General features: G+C 41.7%; 2 protein-coding genes across 3 annotated transcripts in view; both read left to right on the plus strand.

Moving 5' to 3' along the window:
• The window catches only part of LOC132832900 (class I histocompatibility antigen, F10 alpha chain-like), a 195,129-nt gene that overhangs the window by 96,780 nt on the left and 73,298 nt on the right, over nt 1–25,051 (plus strand). The gene's annotated exons all lie outside the window — the stretch shown is intronic.
• LOC132832899 (uncharacterized) lies at nt 161–23,531 on the plus strand. The gene is made up of 3 exons (XM_060851111.1): nt 161–243; nt 11,884–12,008; nt 12,318–23,531. The coding sequence occupies exons 2-3, from the start codon at nt 11,912–11,914 to the stop codon at nt 14,198–14,200; spliced, it is 1,980 nt and encodes a 659-aa protein (XP_060707094.1). The 5' UTR covers nt 161–243; nt 11,884–11,911; the 3' UTR covers nt 14,201–23,531.

Genomic DNA, 25,051 nt, shown 5'->3' on the forward strand with positions numbered 1-25,051 from the left:
CTTATTTACGTCTGATTGCAGCTTGACTCCACATCCCAATACCTGTCGATACAAGATATTTAGTCACTGAAACAATCAGAGACTGACGTGAACTCCCTGCAAGGACGAGAGTCTTCGGCAGTGTTTCTGTTTTCTAACAAGTGCTGTTGTTAAAAAAGAGCCGAGATCTCAGTGAAAACCCTGGTCCCTCCAGTCCCGATAGTGATCTCCCCCACAGCTGGATCACAGACACTTCATGTACAGGTCAGTGAAATAGATTCATGTGGGAGGGAACCTGTGAGTGTGAGTTTAGTTGTTTGTGTATATGAGTGTGAGGGCTGTCTCCTACATTACTGTGAGACAGTGAGAGGGTGGCTGAATGTGATCAATGTTATGTCAGTGTAATAGCAGCTGCATGTGTGTGAGATCCCATTTGGGTGGGTGTGAGTGGGAAATGAGTGTCTGACTGTGAAGCATATACCCCTGTACTGTGCTTTTATACAAATGTGTGTGACACAACCCGATGGAATATCCAGCAAACTGGTGAAAACAATATATTGGTCCGGCTCATCTCTTATCGCTCCACCTGGAGGACTCGTATGACTAGCTCAATTCCAAATTCCAAATATGACCTATTTTTCTGGGCTCTTTCTCTCTCTGAGTTACACTGGTTAGACTGTAACAGCAACATCCGTTTTGAGGTTGCTGATGTGTTGTGACACACAGATAATTTTGGATCAGTCCCCTCACCCTTCCCTGACCAATGGGACTGGGAGACTCAGTAACTCCACTGCCGCCTCACTCACTGCAGTGATTCCCCCACAAGTGGAAAAGCAGGTACTTCATGTACAGTTCAGTGAAATAATTTAATGTCAAGGGATCCTGTTGAAAGTGAGTTAACCTGTTTGTGTGTATAAGTGTGAAAGAGCCTGGTGTGTTCTTGTGATACAGTAAGAATGTGTGTGAGTGTGACAATGGCTGTGTTAGTGTGACAGGAGTTCCATGAGTATGTCCCATTTATGGAGTGGGTGAATAAATCACATTTATGTCAGACAATGTTTTGGGAAATGTGTATGATGACAAAACCACAGCCCTGTATTTGCATGTGTGTTTTAAATTTAATATCAAACAAGGCAAGTTCTGCTTTACTTATTAATGGTGCTGATGTAACCACACCTGCAGTTCTTTGTACAGTATTGGTCTTTAATGAAGGTTACAAAGACATTGGAAGCCGTTCAGTGAAGGTGTATTAGTCTAATACCCGGATTTGTGAGGTTGGTGAGGATGAAGAAAGGTTGGACAGTCTCTGTTTGTATCTGCTGGTGTTTATATCGGCCTGGAGGGGGCGACTTGATTGAACCAGATATGATCAGGAGGGATCTTGGCAGGTTGATGTGGAGAGGGTCTTAACTCTTCAAGGGAGAATCGAGAATGAGAGATCGTTCTTTAAAGATAAGGGGCTCGTTCATTTAAAACAAATATTGGGGACAACATTTCCTCTGGGTGGGACATGAGGAATTGGAACTCTCTCCCCAAAACACAGTGGGAATAGATGCTTGAATATTTATGACAAGTGCAGAACAGATTCTTTTTTAATAGATATTTTTATTGAAAATTTAACATGGTTTTACAAACTTACAAAATAATACATGGTAATACAAATATTAATATACAATTAAATATTAAATAAATAATAACCAAAATCTAACAAACAAAAAGAAGAGATTTTAAAAAGGAGAAAACAAAACTCAACTAACTACTAATCTAACTTATAACTAACCAGAGCGTATAATACAATATCTTACATTACTCAAGAGGAAAAAAAGGATAACATAGTAATTAAATAGTGAAGTACGTGCTCTGAACCAATTAATATCAAGTCATAATAAAGCCCGTATGCATGTGGGATTCCTTCCCCAAGGGCCCCCGGACCAGCCAGAACCACTACCACAACTAGATGAAAGCCCTTGACAAAATGGCTGAAATATCTGTATCTATATAATTCAGGAAGGGCTGCCATATTTTATAGAATAATTCAGTTTTTTGGTGCACCATATTTGTAAGGAAGTCAAGGGGAATACATTCCGTGACCAACCTATACCAATTCGAAAGTCCTGGATGGCCCTTGGCTACCCAGTTTACGAAGATATTTTTCCTTGCACAAAAGGAGAGAATGGAAAATAATTTCCTCCCGTGCACATCCAGGGAAGGCAGGCTCGAAAAGTACAGGAGAAGAGATACTGGATCTACTTTAATTTCCGCTTCCAAGATTTTTGTGAAAGCATTTGCTACTCTGACCCAGTATTTGTGGATCTTATAACATATCCACAAGCAGTGTGTGAGAGTCCCCAACTCTATTTTACATTTGGGACACACTGGAGATGCTCCTGCCTTAAATTTTGCCAATCATTCCAGTGCTATAAGAGTCCTTTAACTGAATGGCTTGGGTTCTATTACAGATGGAGATTTTTCTGGCATTTTCCCAGATGTCATCCCACATTTCAGTGAATATTTCCAACCCCAATTCCTGATCCCATGTTCTAAGCAAACTTCCATGTCTTCCGAAACTTCATTATGTAAGAAATGATAGAGAGTGCTGGCCACAGCACTCTTCTTTCCCTATCTGATTTATAATTCTATCTAATAACATAGTCTTCTTCTGGATGTAATCTCTAATTTGGAAGTATCGAAAAAGGTCCCCATTAGGTAATCAAAATTTCTGGTGCAGCTGTTCAAAAGGCATCATGACCCCCTCATCAAACAGATTTCCTAAACAGGAGATACCCCTGGACCTCCAGGATTTAAATGTGGCGTCTGTGAGCCCTGGTTGAAAACCCCATGCCCCCACTATTGGAGTATAAGGGGAGTTTTTAAGTGAATTATCCTCATTTTGCTGCATTATCTTCCAGGCTTTAATGGTGTTTAATACTATAGGGTTTTTAAATAGTCCATAATGGCTTTCCTCTTATCTAAAAATAAGAGCTTAATAAGAGGACCCTTTGCTTGAGAAGCCTCGATGTCCAGCCAGATTGCTTGTGGGTCAGATGAGACTCAATCGGCTATGTAGCTTAATAAAGAGCTCAGCTGATACTTCCTAAAGTCTGGAAAATCCAGCCCTCCCCTTGCTTGTGGAAGCTGTAGCTTCTTTAACTTAATGAGTGGCTGTCTATGATTTCAGATAAAGGAACCAAGCCAACCATACAATTTGCGCAGTGCCGGCCTCACATTCAAAACCCTTCTAATATTATTAGATGATCTATGGCCCTTGATAAACACCGTCTGATCCTCTTTGATGATATATGGCAATACCCTCTCCAGCCTCAATGCTAATATTTTAGAAAGAATTTTAAAATCTACATTTAGCAAAAATATTGATCTGTATGATGTGCAATCTTCTGGTTCCTTTCCCTTTTTTGAGAATGAGAGAAATATTCACCTCTCTCAATGAAGGCAGGAGGCAGTCCTGACTACACATGTCCATAAGTGGACCAGCTAATATGCCTGTAAACTCTTTGTAGAATTCAACCTGAAATCCATCTGGGCCAGGTGCTTTTCTGCTCTGAAGCTGCCTAATTTTTCAAGTACTTCCTGGGTTGTTAGGGGAGCATTCAGGACTGACACCTGTTCCAGGGTTAAGTCCGGAAAGGACAGGCTTTTAAAAAAAGGACTCCATCTTCTTGGCTCTATCTTCACAATCCTGAAATTTATACAAATCAAAGTCAAGCTTTCTGAAGATTGTATTGATCCTTTTATGATCATGAGTCAGAGGGGGCGGGGTTATATCCCCAGTACTTTGGGTATCCTGTCAATCTCTGGGTTCATAATACAATTAAAATCTCTCCCTGTAATTGTGTAGCGAGCCCTGAAAGCCATCAGTTTGGAGAATGCTATAAATTTGAAAAGATGCGTCGGGGGACAATAAAGATTCAAAATTCCATATTCCTCTCCATTTATAAGGGTTTTAATCAGTATGTACTGTCCAGATAAATCTTTTATCTGACTTAAGATTTTGAAAGAGATTCTTCCGAATGAGAATGACTACTCCCTTACTTTTTGAACTGAAAGATGAAAAGAAGGCCTGATCAAATCCTCCCTGTTGTAATTTCAAGTGTTCTTTATCCGGTATATGTGTCTCCTGTAAGAGAGCTATATCAACCATTTCTTTTTTGAGGTTTGATAATATTTTCTTCCTTTTTCTTGGTGAGTTACTCCCCTTGACATTCCAGGTGCACCATTTAATCGAATGACTAACCATAATTGTCCAGGCAAGTCTGAGACCCTCTAGGAGGAAGAACCCCATCCAAAACACCCTGAGCAGAGACCAAAGAAAATTCACAAAAATAAAGATTCTTTAATACACTCACGCCAATATAGTAAAAAAAATTTCAAAATTTTAAAAAAGTATATAAAACATATTTAAAATGAGATTTTCCCCCTTGCTTCCAGGGGGCATCACTTCCTATTAGTAAACCCATTGTATCTTCTCCCAACTAGCGCCCCACCCTCATAATAAAATAGAAAAATTCAAATGTACTATAAAGCTAAAGTTAACAGTGAGTACCTACCTCCCCAATCCACACCAACACCTAGATACATTTAGTACAGATAATACCATGTATAAACATATAAAACTATAAAGTTACATTCTCAGCAGGTAATAACAAGTATAATAACACAAAAAAGGGGGAAAACCCCACTCTAAAAGAAAGAAATAAGGTAGGACAAAGCAAACGCCCCCCTCACCTGAATCAACTAAACCGCCTGACCTATTAAAAAAAAGGAAATTGGATAGTGGAGAACAAAATAAGCCCCCTCTCTATCTCCCAGGGATGATATTAAACAATAAAGGAAATAAGGGAAAAATAAAGGGTAAACCGGGGTGGGGGAGCAGAACAGCATCATTAACCACACAGATTAATTCTCACAATCTATTTAAGAGAGTCCAAAAATTCCTTGGCCTTCTCCGTGCTGGGCCCTCTGTCCTCCAAACTGGGCCCGCTGTCCTCCTTGCTGGGCCCGCTGTCCTCTGTGCTGGGCCCACAGTTCTCCACACTGGGCCCACTGTTCTCCATACTGGGCCCACTGTCCTCCGCACTGGGCCCGCTGTCCTCCGTGCTGGGCCCACTGTCCTCCGCACTGGGCCCACTGTTCTCCATACTGGGCCCACTGTCCTCCGCACTGGGCCCGCTGTCCTCCGTGCTGGGCCCACTGTCCTCCGCACTGGGCCCACTGTTCTCCACACTGGGCCACTGTCCTCCGTGCTGGGCCCGCTGTCCTCCGAGCTGGGCCCACTGATCTCCACACTGGGCCCATTTTCCTCCGCACTGTGCCCACCTGAAGTCCACGCCCTGGGCTTTCACCACCATCAATGCCATCCAAGCGCAGGACAAGGTAATCCAGTTTTAAAAAATGTCTCGAGGGGGAATACAGAAAGAAAAAGTAAATGGGTCAGAGTGGATGAGTTCCAGCACAGGAGCCCTATTGTACCACTATCTTGGACCAGAAATCTGTGGGATAAAGTTTTCCTTCCTCTGGGAGGATGGTATTGTTGTAGATTTAATTAGTTCTTGAGGAGAGGTTACATGATCCTCAGCAAGTTTAGTGCAAGAAGTGGTTTGTTACAAATTGAGGAACTGTATCCAGCCTTACACAATGCCCAGTCTCTCCATGGATCCATGGTGCTTCTCTCAAGTCTCTCTCTCTCTCTCTGTCATGGCCTCTTTATCACCACAAGGGGAGCTATTACTCTCACTCTCCCAGACAGTCACCCTCCAACCAAACCTTTTCTTAGCCAGCTCCTCTACAGGGAAAAGGTTCCCCTTTATTTATAGCTGGTCAAAATATAAATTAAAGCAAAATATTAAAAAATAATTAATAGAGAAGGAAAAGTTAGAGTATGAGAGAAAGTCAGCCAAAAATATAAAAACTGATTGCAACATTTCTTTAGATATTTGAAGAATATCGAACAATGTGAGTGTTGATCCATTAGACATTGAGTTTGGCGAATATGTTATAGAGGAGAAAAGATAAATTGAACAGATATTTAGCATCAGGCTTCATTAAAGAGGATTCAATTAGCATCCCAGAAACAGCTGTAAATCAGGGATTAATAGGGAGGGAAGAACACCAGAAAATTATAACCAGCAGAGCAGAGAATCACAGAGCCATACAGCACAGAACCAGACCCCTTGTTCCAGCCAGTACACACTGACTATATTCCTGAACCCGAGTAGTCCCACCAGCCTGCACTTGGCTCATATCCCTCCAAACATTCCTGTTCAGGAATTATCCAATTGTCTCTTAAATGTTATCACTACGTCCACATCCATAATTTTCTCTGGCACTTCATTACACACGAACCACTTTGTTTAAAAATATTGCCCCTCATCTCCTTTTTAAATCTTTTTCCTCTCACATAAAAATATGCCTCCTAGTTTTGAACTCTCTTACCCTCATGAAAAAAACATTGTCAGTCAACTCATTTATGCTTCTCAAGATTTTGTAAACTTCAATAAGGTCACCCCTCAGCCACCAATGCTCCAATGAGGAAAGGTCCCAGTCAGTCCAGTCTGTTTTTATATCTCAAATTCTCCATTCCCAGCAAAATCCTGTTAAATCTTTTCTGGACTCTGTCCAGTTTACTAATATACTTCTTATGACAGGGCACCCAGAACTGGACACAGTACTCCAGAAGAAATCTCACCAACTTCCTGTACAACCTCAACATGATGTCCAAACTCCTATATTCAAAGGTCTGAGCAATGAAGGCAAGGAAGCTAAATGCCTTCTTCACCACCATGCCCACCTATGATGCAAATTTCAAACAATTAGGTACCTGAACCCCGAGGTCACTCCATTAAACAGCACAGGAATGGGCCCATCAGCCCAAAATGTTGTGCCAAACCTAACATCAAATTAAACCAAGTCCTTCTTCCTGCCCATGGTCCAGGTGTATTCAAGTCCTTATCTTAAAGTCCCTTAGATGCCCTGATTGATCTGTTGTAGCCACAACCCTTAGCAACATGTTCCAGACTCCTACCACTCGATAAAAAAATGCCCCTCTCATCTCAATTGAACTATCTGCCTCTCACCTTAAATGTGAGAAAATAATCTAACTGCCAACTCTGTCTATGAATCTCATAACTTTGTCGACTTCTATCGATTCTCCCCTCAGCCTCTGCTGCTTCAGAGAAAACAACCCAAGTTTTTCTGGCCTCTCCTTATAGCTCATACCCTTTAATCCAGGCAACATCCTGGTAAACTTCTGCACCCTCTCCAAAGCTACCAAATCGTTCCTGTAATGTGGTGACGAGAATTGAATGCAATACCTGTAGTGTGGCTGAACCAAAATTGTATAAGGATGCAACATGACATCCTGTACTTCATTCCCTGACCAATAAAGACAAGCATGCCAAACACCTTCTTTACCACAGTATCTACTTATGTGGCCACTTTCAGGTCTTGAACCCCAAGATCCTTCTGTATATCAATACTGTTCAGGACCCTGCCATTATCTGTATACTTTACTTGAACATTTGATCTCCCAAAATGCAGCACTTCACACCTACCTGGATTAAGCTCCATCTGCCATTTCCTCACCCATATCTGCAACTGATTTATATCCCAAAATATCCTTTGACAACCTTCTATACTATCCACAACTCCACTGATTTTTAAATAATTGACAAACTTATTAAACCATCCATCTACATTTTCATCCAAATCTTTGGTATACCACAAGATCCCAGTACAGATCCCAACAGAACACCACTGGTCAGGGACCTCCAGCCTGAATAACACCCTTCCACTACTACACTCTGTCTTGTATAGGTAAGTTAATTGTGAATCCACACAGCCAAGTCACTGTGAATCCTTTGCATCTTAATCTTCTAGATGAGCCTACCAAGAGAAAAATTGTCAACAGCCTTACTAAAATCCCTGTAGACAAAATCCATTGCTCCAACCTCAAAAACGTTAATCAAGTCAGTTAGACATGACCGGCCCTACACAAAGCCATGCTGACTGTTCCTAATTTGGCCATGATTTTCCAATGCATGTAAATCCTACACATAAGGATTCTCTCCAATAGCTTCCCAACCACTGATGAGAGACATGCCAGTCTATAGTTCCCTCGATTATCTATATTTCCCTTCTTGAACAGAGGAACAACATTAGCTGCTCGACAATAGTCAGGGCCTCTCCAGTGGCTAGTGAGGATACGAAGATCTTGGTCAAGGCTCTGGCAATCTCCTCTCTTGTCTCTCTCAATAACCTGAGAGAGATACCATTAGGTGGTGGTGACTTATCCATCTTAATGCTCCTTTGAGAGACCCAACACCACTTCCTTGTTGATCTCAAAATGATCTAGCATATTAGCATTCTCCACACAAATCTCAATATCCTCATATTCTTCTCCTGGGTGAATATTGACACAAGGTACTCATTCAGGATCTCACCCACCTCCTCTGCCTGCAAGCACAAGTTCCCTCCTTTATTTAAGTGGCCCTACCTTCTTGCTAGTTGTCCCTCTGTTTTTAATGTGCCTCCAGAATGTCTTGGGACTCTCTTTAATCCTACTTGCCAATATCATTTCATGGACCCTTCTTGCTCTCCTAATTCACAACTTGAGTTCTTTTCTGTTTTTTTAAAAATATTCATCATGATATCAGCTTCCTAAATCCTGCATCGGCTTCTTTTTACCTTTTGACTAAATTCCCAAACTTCGTCGTTATCCAAGGGTCCCTTACCTTGTCTCCTTATTGTTCTTCCTTTTAGAAACGAAGGGCTTATGTCCGAAATGTCGACCGTCCTGCTGCTAGGATGCTGCCTGACCTGCTGTGCTTTTCCAGCACCACATTTCTTGACTCTGACTCCCCAGTATTGACAGTCCTCACTTTCTTCTCCTTACAGAAACATGCTGGTTCTGAACTCTCCCCAGCAGGTCTTTAAACAACCCCCACATGCCAAATATGGACCTGTCTGATAACACCTCCTCCCAATTTACACTCCCTAGCTCCAGCCCAATATGGCTGTAATTTGCCTTCCCCAATTTAGTGCCTTCCCTTAAGGTCCTGAATTTACCCTTATTCACAGCTACCTTCAAACAAAAGAAGTTGTGATCACTATTTCCCAAATCGTGTCCAACTGAAAAGGGTCAATCTCCTGGCCAGGCACTTTGGGCAATGTAAGGTTAGGTATGGCCCCTTCTCTGATTGGTGCTTTTCAACATTACCCAGGGCCCTGGCATTATTTGCATAAGTCCAGTCCTTGTTTGTTTTGCCAAGATGCACGACCTCACATTTATCCAAATTTATCCACAGACTATTGTCCCAATTGATCAAGATCCCTTTGTAATCTTAGATGACCATCTTCACGAAACATTATATCATTCATTTTGGTGTCATCTCCAAACTTACTCATCATGAATCCTCTGTTCTCATCCAAATCATTTGTACAAACGACAAACAAAAGTCAAACAGATCCTGATGAATTTCATTCTATGGTCTCAAAAGAATTAACTTGTGCGATAGCGGACACATCAGATTTAATTTCCGAAATCTCATTAGATTTAGGCTAGGTTCCTTTAAATTATCAAATGGCAAACTCAACTCCTTTATACAATAAGGGAGAGAGGGAGCCAGAAATCAGAAAACTGAGCAACTTACACTGAGCTCAACAGTCACAGGGAGAACGTTTAAAATTAATATTTAAGGGTGGTACAACAGGGTACTTTAGAAACATTTGAGGTAATCAGGCAGAGCAAATATAGTTTTGTCATAAGGAAATCATGTTTAACTAATTTATTGGAGTTTTCCGGAAAAGTAACTTACACTGGAGAAATACAGGAACATGTAGATGTACTGTATTTAAATTTCCAGAGGCAGTTAATAAAGCATCACATCAAAGGTGAAAGAAGAATATAAAATCTTCTGATGTCAAGAGTAACATGGATTGTAGATTGGCTGTCTACCAGGAAGCAGAGAGTAGGAATAAGTCAATCTTTCTCAATTTGGCATGATGTCACGAGTGATGTGCCAATGGGGCTTGAGCTCTTTCCAATTGAAATAAACGATATGGATCGAGGGTCAAAGGTATGGTCGCTAAATTTGCTGACAAGAAAATATAGTGAGGAAAATGAGTTGTGAAGATGTCATAAGGAATCTACAATGGGATGTAGATAAGTAAAGGGAATGGATAATTGTTTGGCAAATGGATTACCATGCCGAAAAATGTGAAATTATTCAGTTTGACAGAAAGAATAAAAAAGAAGCATATATCTAAATGATGAGATGTTGCAGAAGTCTGAAATGCAGATGGATCTGGTGTTCTAATGCATGAATCCCAGGATATAAATATGCAGGAATAAGTAATCAGAAAAACTAATAGAATGTGGCAGCTGATTGTGAGGAGTTGGGAGGCTGTGCTTCAGTTATACAGGGCAATGGTAAGACTGTATCTCGAGTACTGTGTACAATGCTGATCACTGTACTTGCCATTCATGTTAATGTTGGAAGCAGCTTAGAGAAGGTTTACCAGACCAATACCTGGAATGAGTGGATTGCCTTATGGGAAAGGCTACACAGGCTAATCCTAACCCTTGGAAGTCTAGAAGAGTCAGAAATAATGTAATGGAAATGCAAGTACTGCAGGAATTTGACTGAGGTGTTTTCTCTTGTGGGAGAATCTAGAACTGGGTGTCGTTGTTTAAAACAAAGCACTTATTTCCTTCAGAGGGGTGTGAGTGTTTGTAACTCCCTTCCTCAAACAGCAGTGGGTGCAGAACCTTGAAATATTTTCCATACAAAGTGAGATAGGTGCCTGATGATGATGGGGATGGAAGATTATCGGGGATGTACAGGAATGTCGAGCCGAGGTTAAAATCAGACCAACCCTGATCTTATTGAATGGTGGAGCAAGTGCAAAGGGCTGAGTGGCCTCCTCTTCCTTCTTCCATGCTCAGAGATATTCCATTCACTGATCATTCCTGGTTTCTTAATTACATTGGAATTCTGCCAGCTGCAATGCTGAAATTCAGACCCATGCCCCTGAGCATTAACCAGGGCCTGTGGGTGACCATTCAGTCAGGGTCTGGGTATATCTGCCTCCTCCTCTAACTGTTGGTTTTCTGTTTGTCCACCAGCATTTACAACTGGATGTGATGGGAGTTTAGATTTGATCTGTTGGTTATGGGATCACTTAGCTCTGTCTCAAGCTGTTTAGTGTGTCAGTTCTCTTGCATCATTGCCTCCCCAGGTTGACATCTCCCATCTGTGTATTCCTGGTGTTGCTCATGGCAAGCCCTCCGACATTGCTCAGTAAACCAGGATTAATACTCTGGTCCAGGGGGGCCATGAGCTCACAGATTGTGGTTGTGTCTAATTCAGCTGCTGCTACTGGCTCACACCTCCTCAGGGAGCCCAGGTTGAAGTTGTCAGATTTGCTAGAAGACTATTCCATGTTGGCTGTGCCATATGACATGATGGAGGGTATCGTCAATATGAAGGTGGATACAACACAGACCATCAATTGATCCTGCACAGACTGTCAATGGATACAACATATTTCATATTTTCCCAGCAGCAACATTTTGCACCATGTGTGATTTTGGTGCCACTATGACTGGTTATGAATCTGTCTTTGATCTTTCACCCTGCATTCCCTGTTTTTGTTTAATATTAATCTTGTTCTGAGAAAGGATCTGTTTCATTTCAGCTCATATTTTAAACAACTTAGCATCCTGCCCTTTCCTATCACAGTCTTGCGTTTTAAAGTGATTTGCAATCCCATTCCGAGACCCGACATGGACCACATCTCATGTAGCTTCTCGTTTGAGAAAGTCTAAGCTCTAGTTTGAGTTTATATGACTGTGTGTGACAGATATCAAGTTGCAATCTTCAATTTCAGGTGACACTGGATTGGATTGCGTAGAACAATGAGTCACAGAAAAGCAGAGGGGAAAAAGACAGGTTGGGGCAATTATTTCCAACAGACAAAGCTAAACGCCGGCCAATCTGACTGTCTGATCTCAGGTAATAACACATCTAACTGGAGAACAACGAACACTAATCTCTGTCTGATCATATGATCCATACCATATCATTTTCTATTAATTTCTGTCATTTAATGTGATCCACTGAGTGATGTTTCATTAACTTCTGTCAACTCATGTGATCCTCAGTTTTTTTCTCTATTCTGTCGTGTCATTGTTGAATATCAGGACAGGTAAAGCACAAATATATCACAGAATCGATATTACCTGGTCTGCACTGTATCAATATTTCTTCTTTTTCACCATGTTCATGTCCATATTAATATATTCTGACTTGTTCTTTCTGCAGGGATTGAGGGTGGAGCTAACATTGATAATGGTCAGGGCAGGACAGGATTGAGAGAAGGAAAGGCAGTTCCCTCCAACACAGAGAATGACTGTGGAGAAGGAGGTTCGGGTTTAATACAAACAGAGAATCAGCCAAAGAGACTGGCTGTGAAACTTCTCATAGAATGTACATTAACAGCCTGGGGGAACCCTCACATTTACAAACTGCCCTTACAGAAGAAGGTACTTAATGAGGCTGGACACCTTGTAAAATGCTCCTTTGGAAAACCCACTAGAAAACACAGTGTGAGGAAAATCATGGTTCTTGGAGCAACAGGAGCAGGAAAAACAACCCTCATCAATAGGATGGTCAACTACATCCTGGGTGTGAGATGGGAGGACAACTTCAGATACAAATTAATTGATGAAGAGACAGGAAGATCCCAGGCTGAAAGTCAGACATCATCAATCACTGCCTATGAACTGCACCATCGAGCAGGATTCCAGATTGATTACTCTCTCACTATCATCGACACTCCAGGATTCGGAGATACCAGGGGGATAACCCGAGATAAATTGATCACTGATCAGATCCGAGAGTTCTTCTCTTCCCCATATGGTGTTGATCAGATCGATGCCGTGTGTTTTGTTGCTCAGGCCTCTTTGGCTCGTCTGACCCCGACACAGAAATATATCTTTGATTCAATTCTTTCCATTTTTGGTAAAGATATTGCAGAGAACATCCGAATCCTGGTGACATTTGCAGATGGGCAGGTTCCCCCTGTTCTGGAGGCCATCAACGTTGCTGAGGTACCGTGTCCCAAAGATAAAAAAGGTATCCCACTTCATTTCAAGTTCAACAATTCAGCCATATTTGCTCAAAGACCATCTCATGATAACTCTGTCAACAAGAGGGACCCTGATGGTAGCAGTGAGGAGGAGGAAGATAGCGATACCTTTGATGCAACGTTCTGGAATATGGGATCAAAGAGTATGGAGAAATTCTTTTCAGCTTTGAACAAAATGGAAACAAAGAGTTTATGTTACACAAAGGAGGTCCTGAGGGAGCGTCAGCAGCTGGAGGCTGCGATAGAAGGATTACAGCTACAAATCCAAATGTGTTTGACCAAACTGGAGGAGATCAGGAAGACACAACAAGCTTTGAACCAACACCAGCTCGATCTGGATGCAAATAAAGATTTTGAGTATGAGGTTTTTGCCCCATTTTTAAAAAGGATAGATATCAGTGGCAATAATTCGGCAAGCAACTGCTCGAAATGTAAGTTCACCTGTCACTATCCCTGTACTATTGCTCGTGGTGTTTTGAAGCGGTTCTGTGAGACAATGACCTGGAAGGGGAACTGCACAGTCTGTCCAAATAAATGCAAGTCATCTTTTCATTCAAATGAAAACTACAGATTTGAATATGGAACCAGAAAGGTAAAAAAAACATACAGCGAGCTGAAGGAAAACTATGAGAAGGCTCTTGATGAAAAGATGACACAAGAAAAAATCATAAAGAAACTTCAGCAGGAGTTAGAGGAGGTGCGGCATGTGGTGTCGAAGTTGATTGAAACATCATCCAAGTGTATTTCACGACTTGAGGAAATAGCTCTCAGACCAAACCCATCATCAACTGCAGATTACATTGAGCTGCTGATTCAATCTGAGAAAGAGGAGGCAAAGCCTGGATACATGGAGAGAATCCAGTCATTGAAGGAACTCAAACAAAGGGCTGAGATAATGGCAACAGTAGCTAGGAACGAGAATCCAAACAGATACAAAGACAAAGGTGAAGATGAAAAGAAAGACCTTAGGGAAAGATTGAGTGAAAAGATTTCTGCCGTGTGCAGTTGGCTCCAGAGTGCTCAGGAGAAAGATAAACATGATGGAAAGTCTGATTAACATATGATGTCATTCAGTTATGAATGTTCTGAAGAGTAAAGCTTCCCTCTATTCATATAAAAAACTTTCTTTCCAAAAATAAAATTCCTAAGTCTACTTCACTGATTAAACCAATTCCATCCAACTGTAACCAAAATGGGAACGATTACAATCTCACTTCATATCGACTTCAACAATTTAAATTCCTCATTCCAGTTCCTTCCTGTTGGGAGAGTGAGGTGTTTACTGGCAGATCTCCTGGTTTGAAAATGCTTCAGTTAATAACATAAAAAATAGCAGAAGGAGCAGAACATAAAACCTATCCAACCATCTTCACAATTAACTGTCATCATGACTGACATCCAGCTTTGTTTAAACTTTCGTATTTACTCCCCAGATCATGCAATTCTCAGAATAAACCAAACATCTGTATTGCAATCTTAAATTGTATTGACTGAGGATTTCTATGATTCACAACACTGAAGAAGTTAGTAATGATTTCTGTCCTAAGTGATTGTGCTCTGCTCCTGAAACTGTGCCCACTTGTCCTAGATTTCCCACCAATGGAGACAATATCTATTATAAGGCCATTCAAAATGTTGTATTTCCCTATGGATTTTTACTGCTTGGAATATGATCCCAGTGGCCGGAGTGTGGTTGCCATCTTGACAGTTTGAGTTGTAGGTTTAAGTTCATCTTGTTGGGTGGGTGATGGTCTAATGATGCCACTGGAATCTTCCTTAGCTGATAAATCAGTGGTCCTACATGTTGAGCAGCACTTGGAGAAAACAGTGCAGGGTGCAAGGGCATATATATTTTGGATGGAGTATTTCAACATGCCACTGGTCAGCATCACTCCAGATCAAGCTCTAAAGGACATAGCTGTTGGACTGGGACTACAGCAGGTGATCGGGGAAAAGGCATATTCATCCCATGATAGCACATGATCAATACATTGAGAGATCAAGGATTGAGAAGTATTGGATCCAGAGACAGAGAATGTGGTTTGCTTTACATTCACATCCCTGTAGCAAGAGGATTTCTATCTAATTACACATACCAACCACAAAAATAGGTTTCTGATTCTATCCTGACCAAGTTTGGCAAAGATATGGCAGACAACATCTCTTTGCAATGTACATAAATGTGCCTTCAGGCTTTCCATTGCCATATGACCTCAACTGTGAGGCACTCACTGTTGAATCTGCTTTACAGTCAGTTGCATAAAGACACACTATAGACCAGACTGCTTCTTGTGGGCTCATCGCAAAATCCCAATCCTAGTGACGGTCACAAATGGCCAAGTTCTCTCCTACTGAGGAGGCCGTCTCCATTGCTGAGTGTGCAAAAGAAAAAATGATTTTCTGCTTCACTCCAATTTCAAGAATTTAGCCATATTTATCCAAAGATCAACTTCAGGCAACTCTGCTCACAATAGGAGCCACAGTCACTTTTCCAAAACTCAGGTAGACTGTCACTTGATATTTGGAAAAAAAAACCCTTCTAGAACTTTTTTATAATGTCCATTCTTTTCGGTCAATATTATTCATGGCATCACTTAGGTACCTCTGTCTCCATCTTGTGATTTGGCCTTGTTGTTCTCAGCAGTTCATTGGAATGTTGCCAAGGAGATAAAATGCATGTGGATACCATTTTCGATTTTAAAGACATTAAGAGGCTGAGGTAGAAGCTGGGAGTGTGACATTGGAATAGAGGATCATCCAGGATCAAATTGAATGATGGAGCAGTCTTGAGGGCTGAATAGACTATTCTTAATTTCTATGTTACTCAGAGCGTGTTCGCTGTTGCTCATGCTGTGTCCTTGCACTGATCTTGTTAAAGTTCCCTCCTTGGACAGCAGTGTTTCTGGTATTGCTGATGGCCTTTTCCATGTTTCCAGCTCTGGTCTAAGTGAACATGGACTCAGTCTTTTCTTATTTGCTTGCAATTTCAGTAAAAGTGAATGACCTTGGTATCTCATCATCACTGATAGCTTTTGCTCAATTCCAGTCATTTTGGTAGTCACTGTGCAAGTATAGTTTCTCATTTAAACAGTGCAAATCAATGTTGAAGTATTAACTTCCTCTTTCCTCCCCTCAGCTGTTGTCCCGGGTCACCTGGAGGATTATTTTGCCTGAGTCTTACATCTTCTTTCATTCAACAATTCTGCAGTTGGTTTCATGTCAGCCTGGAGGGATATGGGTCAAAGTGACGAGAAGGCAAGTTGTGGGTCTTACTTTGTGTCTCAGCATTTCACAAGGATTCTTTTGATCATCTGATCAAAATTTTATCTTCACATAATGATGTCTAACCCATCCTGTTTCGTGAAAACCCAAACTTGCTGAATGTGAATTGGATGCCTTCTCCAATATTAATCTTTCAAGGATCCGTTGTTCAGCAAGCCAATCTTGTATTGCTGTGACTCTTGGGTCTTTAAAAAGGGCACATTTGAAGTAGTCAGTTGCGTTATGACAGTGTGCTTCTTGTGTGTGAACAAACCAGTTCCCACAATGTGTCATGGTCTGGATTGTACCTTGGTAGCTATCAACCCCTTTTTCTGTGTCTGTTTCTTTGGCATAAATTGCACGCAGACTCCAAATTTTCAATGACTTTATAATGCACTTCAAATGCACAATTGGTTTGGCTCTGCACTTCTATTTCTCCATTCCAACGTGCTCAACATACGTTTTCTGGTAAGCTCTTCCTGCATTATATTGGGTGTGTTTATTCCGGATCTGGGCCACACAACTACCATCTTTCACTGAGCTGTCATCACTGATAGACCAGAGCAGCCATACTGCTGACTGCATTTGCTGTATCTGATCAGGCCATCCCTGGATCACTTGCCGAGGGAGCATCTGTAACTCCTTCACTTTTCAATCTCATCTCTAATCAGATTCAGTTTCAGAGCAGTGTCACCTTCACAAAGTGGTGAGCCTTTACAGAACATAGAACATAGTACACTACAGCGCAGTACAGACCCTTCGGCCCTCGATGTTGCGCGGCCCTGTGAAACCAGTCTGAAGCCCATCTAACCTACATTATACCATTCTTGTCCATATGCCTATCCAACGACCATTTAAATGCCAGTAAAGTTGGTGAGTCCACAACTGTTGCAAGCAGTGCGTTTCACAGCCCTATTACTCTCTGAATTAAGAAGCCACCTCTCACATCTGTCCTATATCTGTCACCCCTCAATTTGAAGCTATGTCACCTCATGCTAGCCATCACCATCCAAGGAAAAAGGTTCTCACTATCCACTCTATCTAACCCTCTGATTGTCTTATATGTCTCAATTAAGTCACCTCACAACCTTCTTCTCTCTAACAAAAACAGCCTCAAGTCCCTCAACCTTTCCTCATAAGACCTTCCTTCCACACCAGGCAAAATCCTAGTAAATATCCTCTGAACCCTTTCCAAAGCTTGCAATACTTCCTATAATGCAGTTATCAGAACTGCACGTATGGAAGTTATTATGGCAGTAATGTAATTAATTTAGTGTTGCCATGCATGCCCGGGATCACTTTACACGGCTCCAGTGACAGATAATGTGATAGGTTAGTTAAATCACTGGAAGATGAGCTAATGATGAAGATGGTGGTGTCGTAATGTGAGAGGTTAAGTGTGATGGAGGGAACCAGTGTGGCAGATGATGATTGGTTTGGAAAGACAAAATAAGCCAGCATGATTGGCTCTGCCAATGTTACCCGATAAGCGTGGGACCAACAAATTGTATAAATTGGTCAGGGAAGGCATTTTTCTGGCTGCTACAGCTTTGATTTTGCAGGATTAACGTTTAATTTCGTGGAGGATTTTCTGTGTCTCCTGGTAATTTTTTACAGAGCATTGAGTAACTCTTCCACAACACATGTAATACTCCAAGCATGGCCGCATCAGAGTCTTGTACTGCTGCAGCATGACCTCATGGTTCTGAAACTCGATCCCTCTACCAATAAAACCTAACACACCGAATGCCTTCTTAACAGTTCAAACAACCTAACTGGCAACTTTTAGGGATCTATATACAAGCGCAACAAGATCTCTCTGCCCGTCTACACTACCAAGAATCTTATCTTTCCCCCAGTACTCTGTATTCTTGTTACTCCTTCCAAAGTGAATCATCTCACACTTTTCTGCATTAAACTCCATTTACCACCTCTCAGCCCAGCTCTGCAGCTTATCTATGTCCCTCTGCAACCTACAACATGCTTCAGCACTATCCACAACTGTACTGACCTTAGTGTCATCTGCAAATTTACTATCCCATCATTCTACACCCTCATCCAGGTCCTTTATAAAAATCACAAACAGCAGTGGCCCCAAAACAGATCCTTGCAGTACACCACTAATAACTGAACTCCAGGATGTACATTTCCCATCAACCACCACCCTCTGTCTTCTTTCAGCTAGCCAATTTCTGATCCAAACCACTAAATCACCCTTCATATTTTGTGCAGTAGCCTCCCATGGGAAACCTTATCAAATGCCTGACTGAAATCCATATACACCACATCAATGGCTTTACCCATATCCACCTTTTTGGTCATCTTCTCAAAGAACTCAATAATGTTTGAGAGGCGCAACCGACCCTTCACAAAACCATGTTGACTATCCCTAATCAATTTCTTCATTTCTAGATGATTATAAATCCTATCTCTAATAACCTTTTCCAACCCTTTACCCAGGCTCACTGGTCTTTAATTGCCAGGGTTGTCTCTACTCCCCCTCTTGATCAAAGGAACAAGATTTGCCATCCTCCAGTCCTCTGGCAATATTCCTGTCGACAATGACGGCATAAAGATCAAGCCAAATGCTCGACAACCTCCTCCCTGGCTTCCCAGCAAATCCTAGGATAAATCCCATCGGACCCAGGGGACTTATCTATTTTTACAGAAGTTCTAACACCTCCTCTTTGTGAACCACAATCCATCTAGTCTAGCAGCCTGTTCCTCTGTATTCTCCTTGACAACATTGTCTTTTTCTGTTGTGAATCCTGATGAAAAATATTCATTTAGTGCTTCCCCTATCTCCTCTAACATCAAGCACAACTTCCCACTATTGTCCTTGATTGGCCCTCATTTTACTCCAATCATTCTTTTATCCCTTATATGTCTATAGAAAGCTTTAGGGTTTTCCCTGATCCTATCTGTCAATAACTTCTCATGTCCCCTTCTCACTCATCTGAGCTCTCTCTTTAGGTTTTTCCTGGATACCTTGTAACTCTCAATCGCCATAACTGAGCCCTCATATCTCATACTAACAAATGCATTATTTTTACACTTGACAAGAGATTCAATTTCCTTCGTAAATCATGACTCCTGCGCTCAACAACTTCATCCCAGCCTGACAGGTACATACTTATCAAGGACCCGCAGTAGCTGTTTCTTGAATAAGCTCCACATTTCAACTGTGCCCATCCTCTGCAATTTCCTTTCCCATCCTATGCATCCTAAGTCTTGTCTAATCACATTGTAATTGCCTTTCCCCTAGTTCTAACTCTTGCTCTGAGGCGTATACCTATCCCTTTTCACCACAAAAATAAACATAACCAAATTGTGGTCACTATCACCAAAGTGCTCACCTACATTTGTGGGCGGCACGGTGGCACAGTGGTTAGCACTGCTGCCTCACAGCGCCAGAGACCCGGGTTCAATTCCCGCCTCAGGCGACACATTCTCCCCGTGTCTGCGTGGGTTTCCTCCGGGTGCTCCGGTTTCCTCCCACAGTTCAAAGATGTGCAGGTCAGGTGAATTGGCCATGCTAAATTGCCCGTAGTGTTAGGTAAGGGGTAAATGTAGGGGTATGGGTGGGTTGTGCTTCGGTGGGTCAGTGTGGACTTGTTTACTGTAAGTAATCTAATCTAAACCTCCAAATCTAATACCTGGCCTGGTTCATTACCCAGTACCAAATCCAATGTCCCTTGTTGGCCTGTCTATATACTGTGTCAGGAAACCCTCTTGCAGACATTGGACAAAAACTGACCCATCTAATTCCCAGTCAATATTTGGCAAGTTGAAATCCTCCATAACAACTACCCTGTCACTCTCGCTCCTATCAAGAATTGTCTTTGCTATCCTTTCCTCTCCATCTCTGGAACAATTCGGGGGCCTATAGAAAACTCCCAACAGGGTGACGACTCCTTTCCTGTTTCTAACCTTAGCCCAAACTACCTCAGCTGACGAGTTCTCAAATGTTCCTTTTGTAGTCGTAATACTGTCTTAGACTAATAATGCCACACCATTGGAAGAGGGAGTTGAAGGGTGATTAGATTAGATTACTTACAGTGTGGAAAAAGGCCCTTTGGGCCAACAAGTACACACCGACCCGCCAAAGCGCAGCCCACCCATCCCCCTACATTTACCCCTTAACCTAACACTACGGGCAATTTACCTGGCCTGCATATCTTTGGACTGTGGGAGGAAACCGGAGCACCCGGAGGAAACCCACGGAGACAATGTGCAAACTCCACACAGTCAGCTGCCTGAGTCCGGAATTGAACCCGGGTCTCTGGCGCTGTGAGGCAGCAGTGCTAACCACTGTGCCACCATGCCGCAGACAATACGAAGATTGGTGGAGTTATGGATAGTGAGGAGGGCTGTTGTCAGCTGCAAAGGGACTTAGATATGATGCAGAGCTGGGCTGAGGAGTGGCAAATGGAATTCAACCCTGTCAAGTGTGAGGTTGTCCATTTTGGAAGGACAAATAAGAATGTGGAATACAGGGTTAACGGTAGGGTTCTTAGTAAGGTGGAGGTGCAGAGGGATCTTGGGGTCTATGTCCATAGCTCTTTGAAAGTTGCCACTCAGGTGGATTGAGCTTGTAAGAAGGCCTATGGTGTATTAGCATTCATTAGCAGAGGGATTGAATTCAAGAGTCATGAGGTGATGTTGCAGCTGTACAGGACCTTGGTAAGGCCACATTTGGATTACTGTGTGCAGTTCTGGTCACCTCACTTTAGGAAAGATGTGGAAGCTTTGGAGAGGGTGCAGAGGAGATTTACTAGGATGTTGCCTGGAATGGAGAATAGGTCGTACGAGGATAGGTTGAGAGTGCTAGGCCTTTTCTCATTGGAACGGCGAAGGATGAGGAGTGACTTGATAGAGGAATAGATAGAGTAGACAGTTAAAGATTTTTTTCCCTGGGTATAACAGAGTGTTACAAGGGGACATAAATTTAAGGTGAAGGGTGGAAGGTATCGGGGGGATGTCAGGGGTAGGTTTTTTACCCAGAGAGTGGTGGGGACAAGGAATGCGCTGCCTGTGGGATGGCAGAGTCAGAATCATTGGTGACCTTTAAGCGGCAATTGGATAGGTACATGGATTGGTGCCTAAGCTAGGACAAATGTTCGGCACAACATCGTGGCCTGTTCTGTGCTGTATTGTTCTATGTTCTATGTTCTATCACCACCTCTTTTACCATCTTCAATGTTCTTATTGAAATATCTAAACCCCTGGAACCTGCAATAACCATTCCTGACCCTGCTCTTTCCATGTCTCTGAAATAGCCACAATATCAAAATCCCAGGTATTGATTCATGCTGCAAGTTCACCCACCTTATTCCAGATGCTTCTGGTGTTGTAACAGACACACTTCAAAGTAATGTTTTGCTTGCCGGTGCCCTCATGTGATCCTGAAACCTTATTTCGGACCTCTCTACTCTCAACATCCTCTATATTCAAACTCCAATTTCGGTTCCCATCCCCCCACTGAATTAGTTTAAACTCCCCTCAGCAAATCCCGCCTCCGTCCACTCCCAGGATATTCATACCCCGCTGGTTCAGGTGAAGACCATCCAATTTGTAGAGGCCCCTTTGGAAGTTAACCTCATAGAGATTACTTTGCTATATCTTCTATCCCATGTTTCTCCTGTGGCAGCAACTGAGAACTGTGCCAGCTCCATTTCTCTTCCTGGATTGTATTTTAGATTGGAATTGTAACTCAGACCACAAGAATAACATTAGGCACCTTGCTGGTGCTTTCTTGTAGGTTTGATCCATTTATCACTCTCCACCATGAACTTTCTGACGTGGATATCAACATGGAAATTTTCAAGTCCATAAAAGTGCTTTTTTTTAATCAGCATATCTGATCTGAGCCAAGGATGGAGTGTTGGATGTCAATGCTGCTAAATTGCTCTCTTTTACAAGGGCACTGCCAGTCCCCTTGCTATAAGCGCCTATTGTCAGGGGACAGGTTTCTTTCGAGAGGAATATAATAGACTTAACTACTGCCAGAACACCTTTCGGAATTGATTGAAACTTCTGTCAGGAAACTGACAACTAGCACTCTCAACTTCCTTCATCCCCTCCAACAGGTTTGCTGTGTGTTTTGACACATTTAATATAAGGAAGTTCTGTAATGGATCAAGTCAAAGAATCTGCTCAACTCTGTCTCTATTGCTTGTGCTTTTTAGGAAACTACTGAATGTAGTCTATTTTAAAAATGTTTGAATGCCACTGAGATATAATCAGCTTTCTGATTTATTTTGAGCTGTAGCGGTGCATTCATTGCCATCTCTATCAATGTGCTAGATTTACAAAACTGCACTATTCAAGGTGCTTTCATCCTGGCATAAATGTAGGTTGATTCTCCAAACCAGTGTTGAGTTAATTTGGAATACAATCCCTACCGTGTGGAAACAGGCTGTTTGGCCCAACAAGTCCGCACCAACCCCCTGAAGAGTATCCCACTCGGTCCCCTACCCTATATTCTATACTTATCCTGACTAAGGCATCGAACCTACACATCCCTGAACACTATGGGCAATTTAACATGGCCAATCCACCTAACCTGCACATATTTGGACTGTGAGAGGAAACTGGAACATCCAAAGTAAACCCACACAGCCGCGGGGAGAACATGAAGATTCCACACAGTCACCCGAGGCTGGAATCAATCCTGGGTCCCTGACGCTGTGAGGCAGCAGTGCTAACCACTGAGCCACCGTGCCTTCCCGAAACCATTTAATATGGTTTAGGCTTACTCACAGTCACTCACTGCCACTATGCCATGTATTCTGTCTTCTTTGTTTCCAGATGTTAGAATTAATCACCTCTTAAACTTTTAAAGATGACAAATTTTTGTTTAGTATTTGCCATGCTCACTTGTTCACAAGAATTTGTTTAGATTGGTTCTCTCATATATTGCAATGACTCTCTAGTTCAGCCTGACCCCTGAATACTGACACATATCTAGCCAATTAATTACTAGTCCTTTTCAGATAAAAAGAATAAACTACACAATGACTACCTAAATAAAAGACAGAGGAACTAACCATGACATTAACATATATACACAACTTTTCCTTTAATTATGTTAACATTTCATTCGAAGAAAACATTCTGAATCAATAAAATAATACATTTTAGATGCTTGTATTCAATTATTGGACGATGATTTGTAAGAACATTATCATCTTTTTAAAATTTTAAATTCGCATGACCACTTTTTTCCTCAGGTTTTATTCTGAATTACCTTTTACAATAGTGTGGAATTTGAATTAAATACTGAACAAATGTATGCATTATGATTAATCTTGTTTGAATGGACTTATCTACGAGATTTGCAACAAGTGCTTCTGTATTTCATCAAGTGATTTGCTATCCAATTGTAAAATTGTAATCATTTATTATCTGCTTATCAATAAAACAGGTGATTTAATCAAGCTTGAATCATTTTTATTTACAGTTAACTGCCTGGACAAAGCTGTGGAGAGAGTCACTGACTGGGGAGGCTGAGAGTGTCTCACCTTGACAAGTGATGTGTAATGTTACTGTTTCAGTATGAACAGCTTGAAATGCATTTACTTTCCCTCATGCTCAGTACTAAAGACTACTCCAGGAGTGCCTCTACCAATCTGTACAAGTCAGTATGTGACAGTAATTGGATAATACTTGGCAATGGAGCCTGGCCCACAGATAGAACAGAATCCCTTATCCTGGACTTCAGCATGTAATCATCACTCCTGGAAAAGGAGGGGCTGAGGGAGATGTACATCCAGATGGTGCTAGAACTATAAACAATTAAGCATCTTTTCATAAAGTAAAGGTAAATGCCTGGTTTGCTTCCAGAAAATGTAATTCCAATATTTCCACATGATTTTAAATTGGAAATTGATGCTTCTTATGGAATTTAAGACATATAAAGTGAAGAAGGAGGACATTAATAGACAGGACTGTGAAACACTGCCATCCAGTTGTTGAGAGGGGCTGGAGTTGCATTCTGTTAATTTGCAACAAAATGAAACAGAACTGATAATTCGGAGCATTATGTATCAAATTAATAAATAAAGGAGTGTCACAAATTACAAATACTGACATGACATAATTTCCTTTTTATACCTGAGGAGTGCTCATATTCGCAAATCTATTTGAAAAAGGGTTTTGCCAAAAAACAGCAGTTGGAAAACCACGTCACGTAATCCCTGACCATTGCACAGCTGTGGAATAGATCACATATTCTCCAAACTGTGAAGCAAATCAATTGATCAACAACCAACAACTTGCATTCTGACAGAGCAGCCGTTATCCTAGAAAATCACACTAGGTGCTTCACGGAGGCATTTGTAAAAGGCAGTTGGAAGAGCTAAATGCTGGCCTGTTTAACAAAATCATTTTATCTATCCTTTTAATCTGAAACTGTTCCTTCTCAACCACAGTCAGAATCCCAGAGTATGTCCAAGTTTAAATCAGACAGACAGCTTCACAGTGGGAGGTTGAGTTCACAACTGCCTGCTGACAGACCCCACATGGACAGCAGATGTGATGAAGATTTGCAGATTTTGACTCACTCCTTATTCTGTGAATGAATTCTGCCGTGTTAATGTACTGCGGCCGGACACTCCATACAGACAATCCCAGTTCCAAACTTCCA

Source organism: Hemiscyllium ocellatum, chromosome 35 (assembly GCF_020745735.1).
Source record: "Hemiscyllium ocellatum isolate sHemOce1 chromosome 35, sHemOce1.pat.X.cur, whole genome shotgun sequence".
NCBI lineage: Eukaryota > Metazoa > Chordata > Chondrichthyes > Orectolobiformes > Hemiscylliidae > Hemiscyllium > Hemiscyllium ocellatum.

Excerpts from the sequence above, each read along its gene's own strand:
- LOC132832899 (XM_060851111.1), top strand. The coding sequence starts at position 11,912 with ATGAGTCACAGAAAAGCAGAGGGGAAAAAGACAGGTTGGGGCAATTAT. Across the intron at positions 12,009-12,317 it reads ATCTGACTGTCTGATCTCAG|GGATTGAGGGTGGAGCTAAC; the intron begins GTAATAACACAT and ends TTCTTTCTGCAG.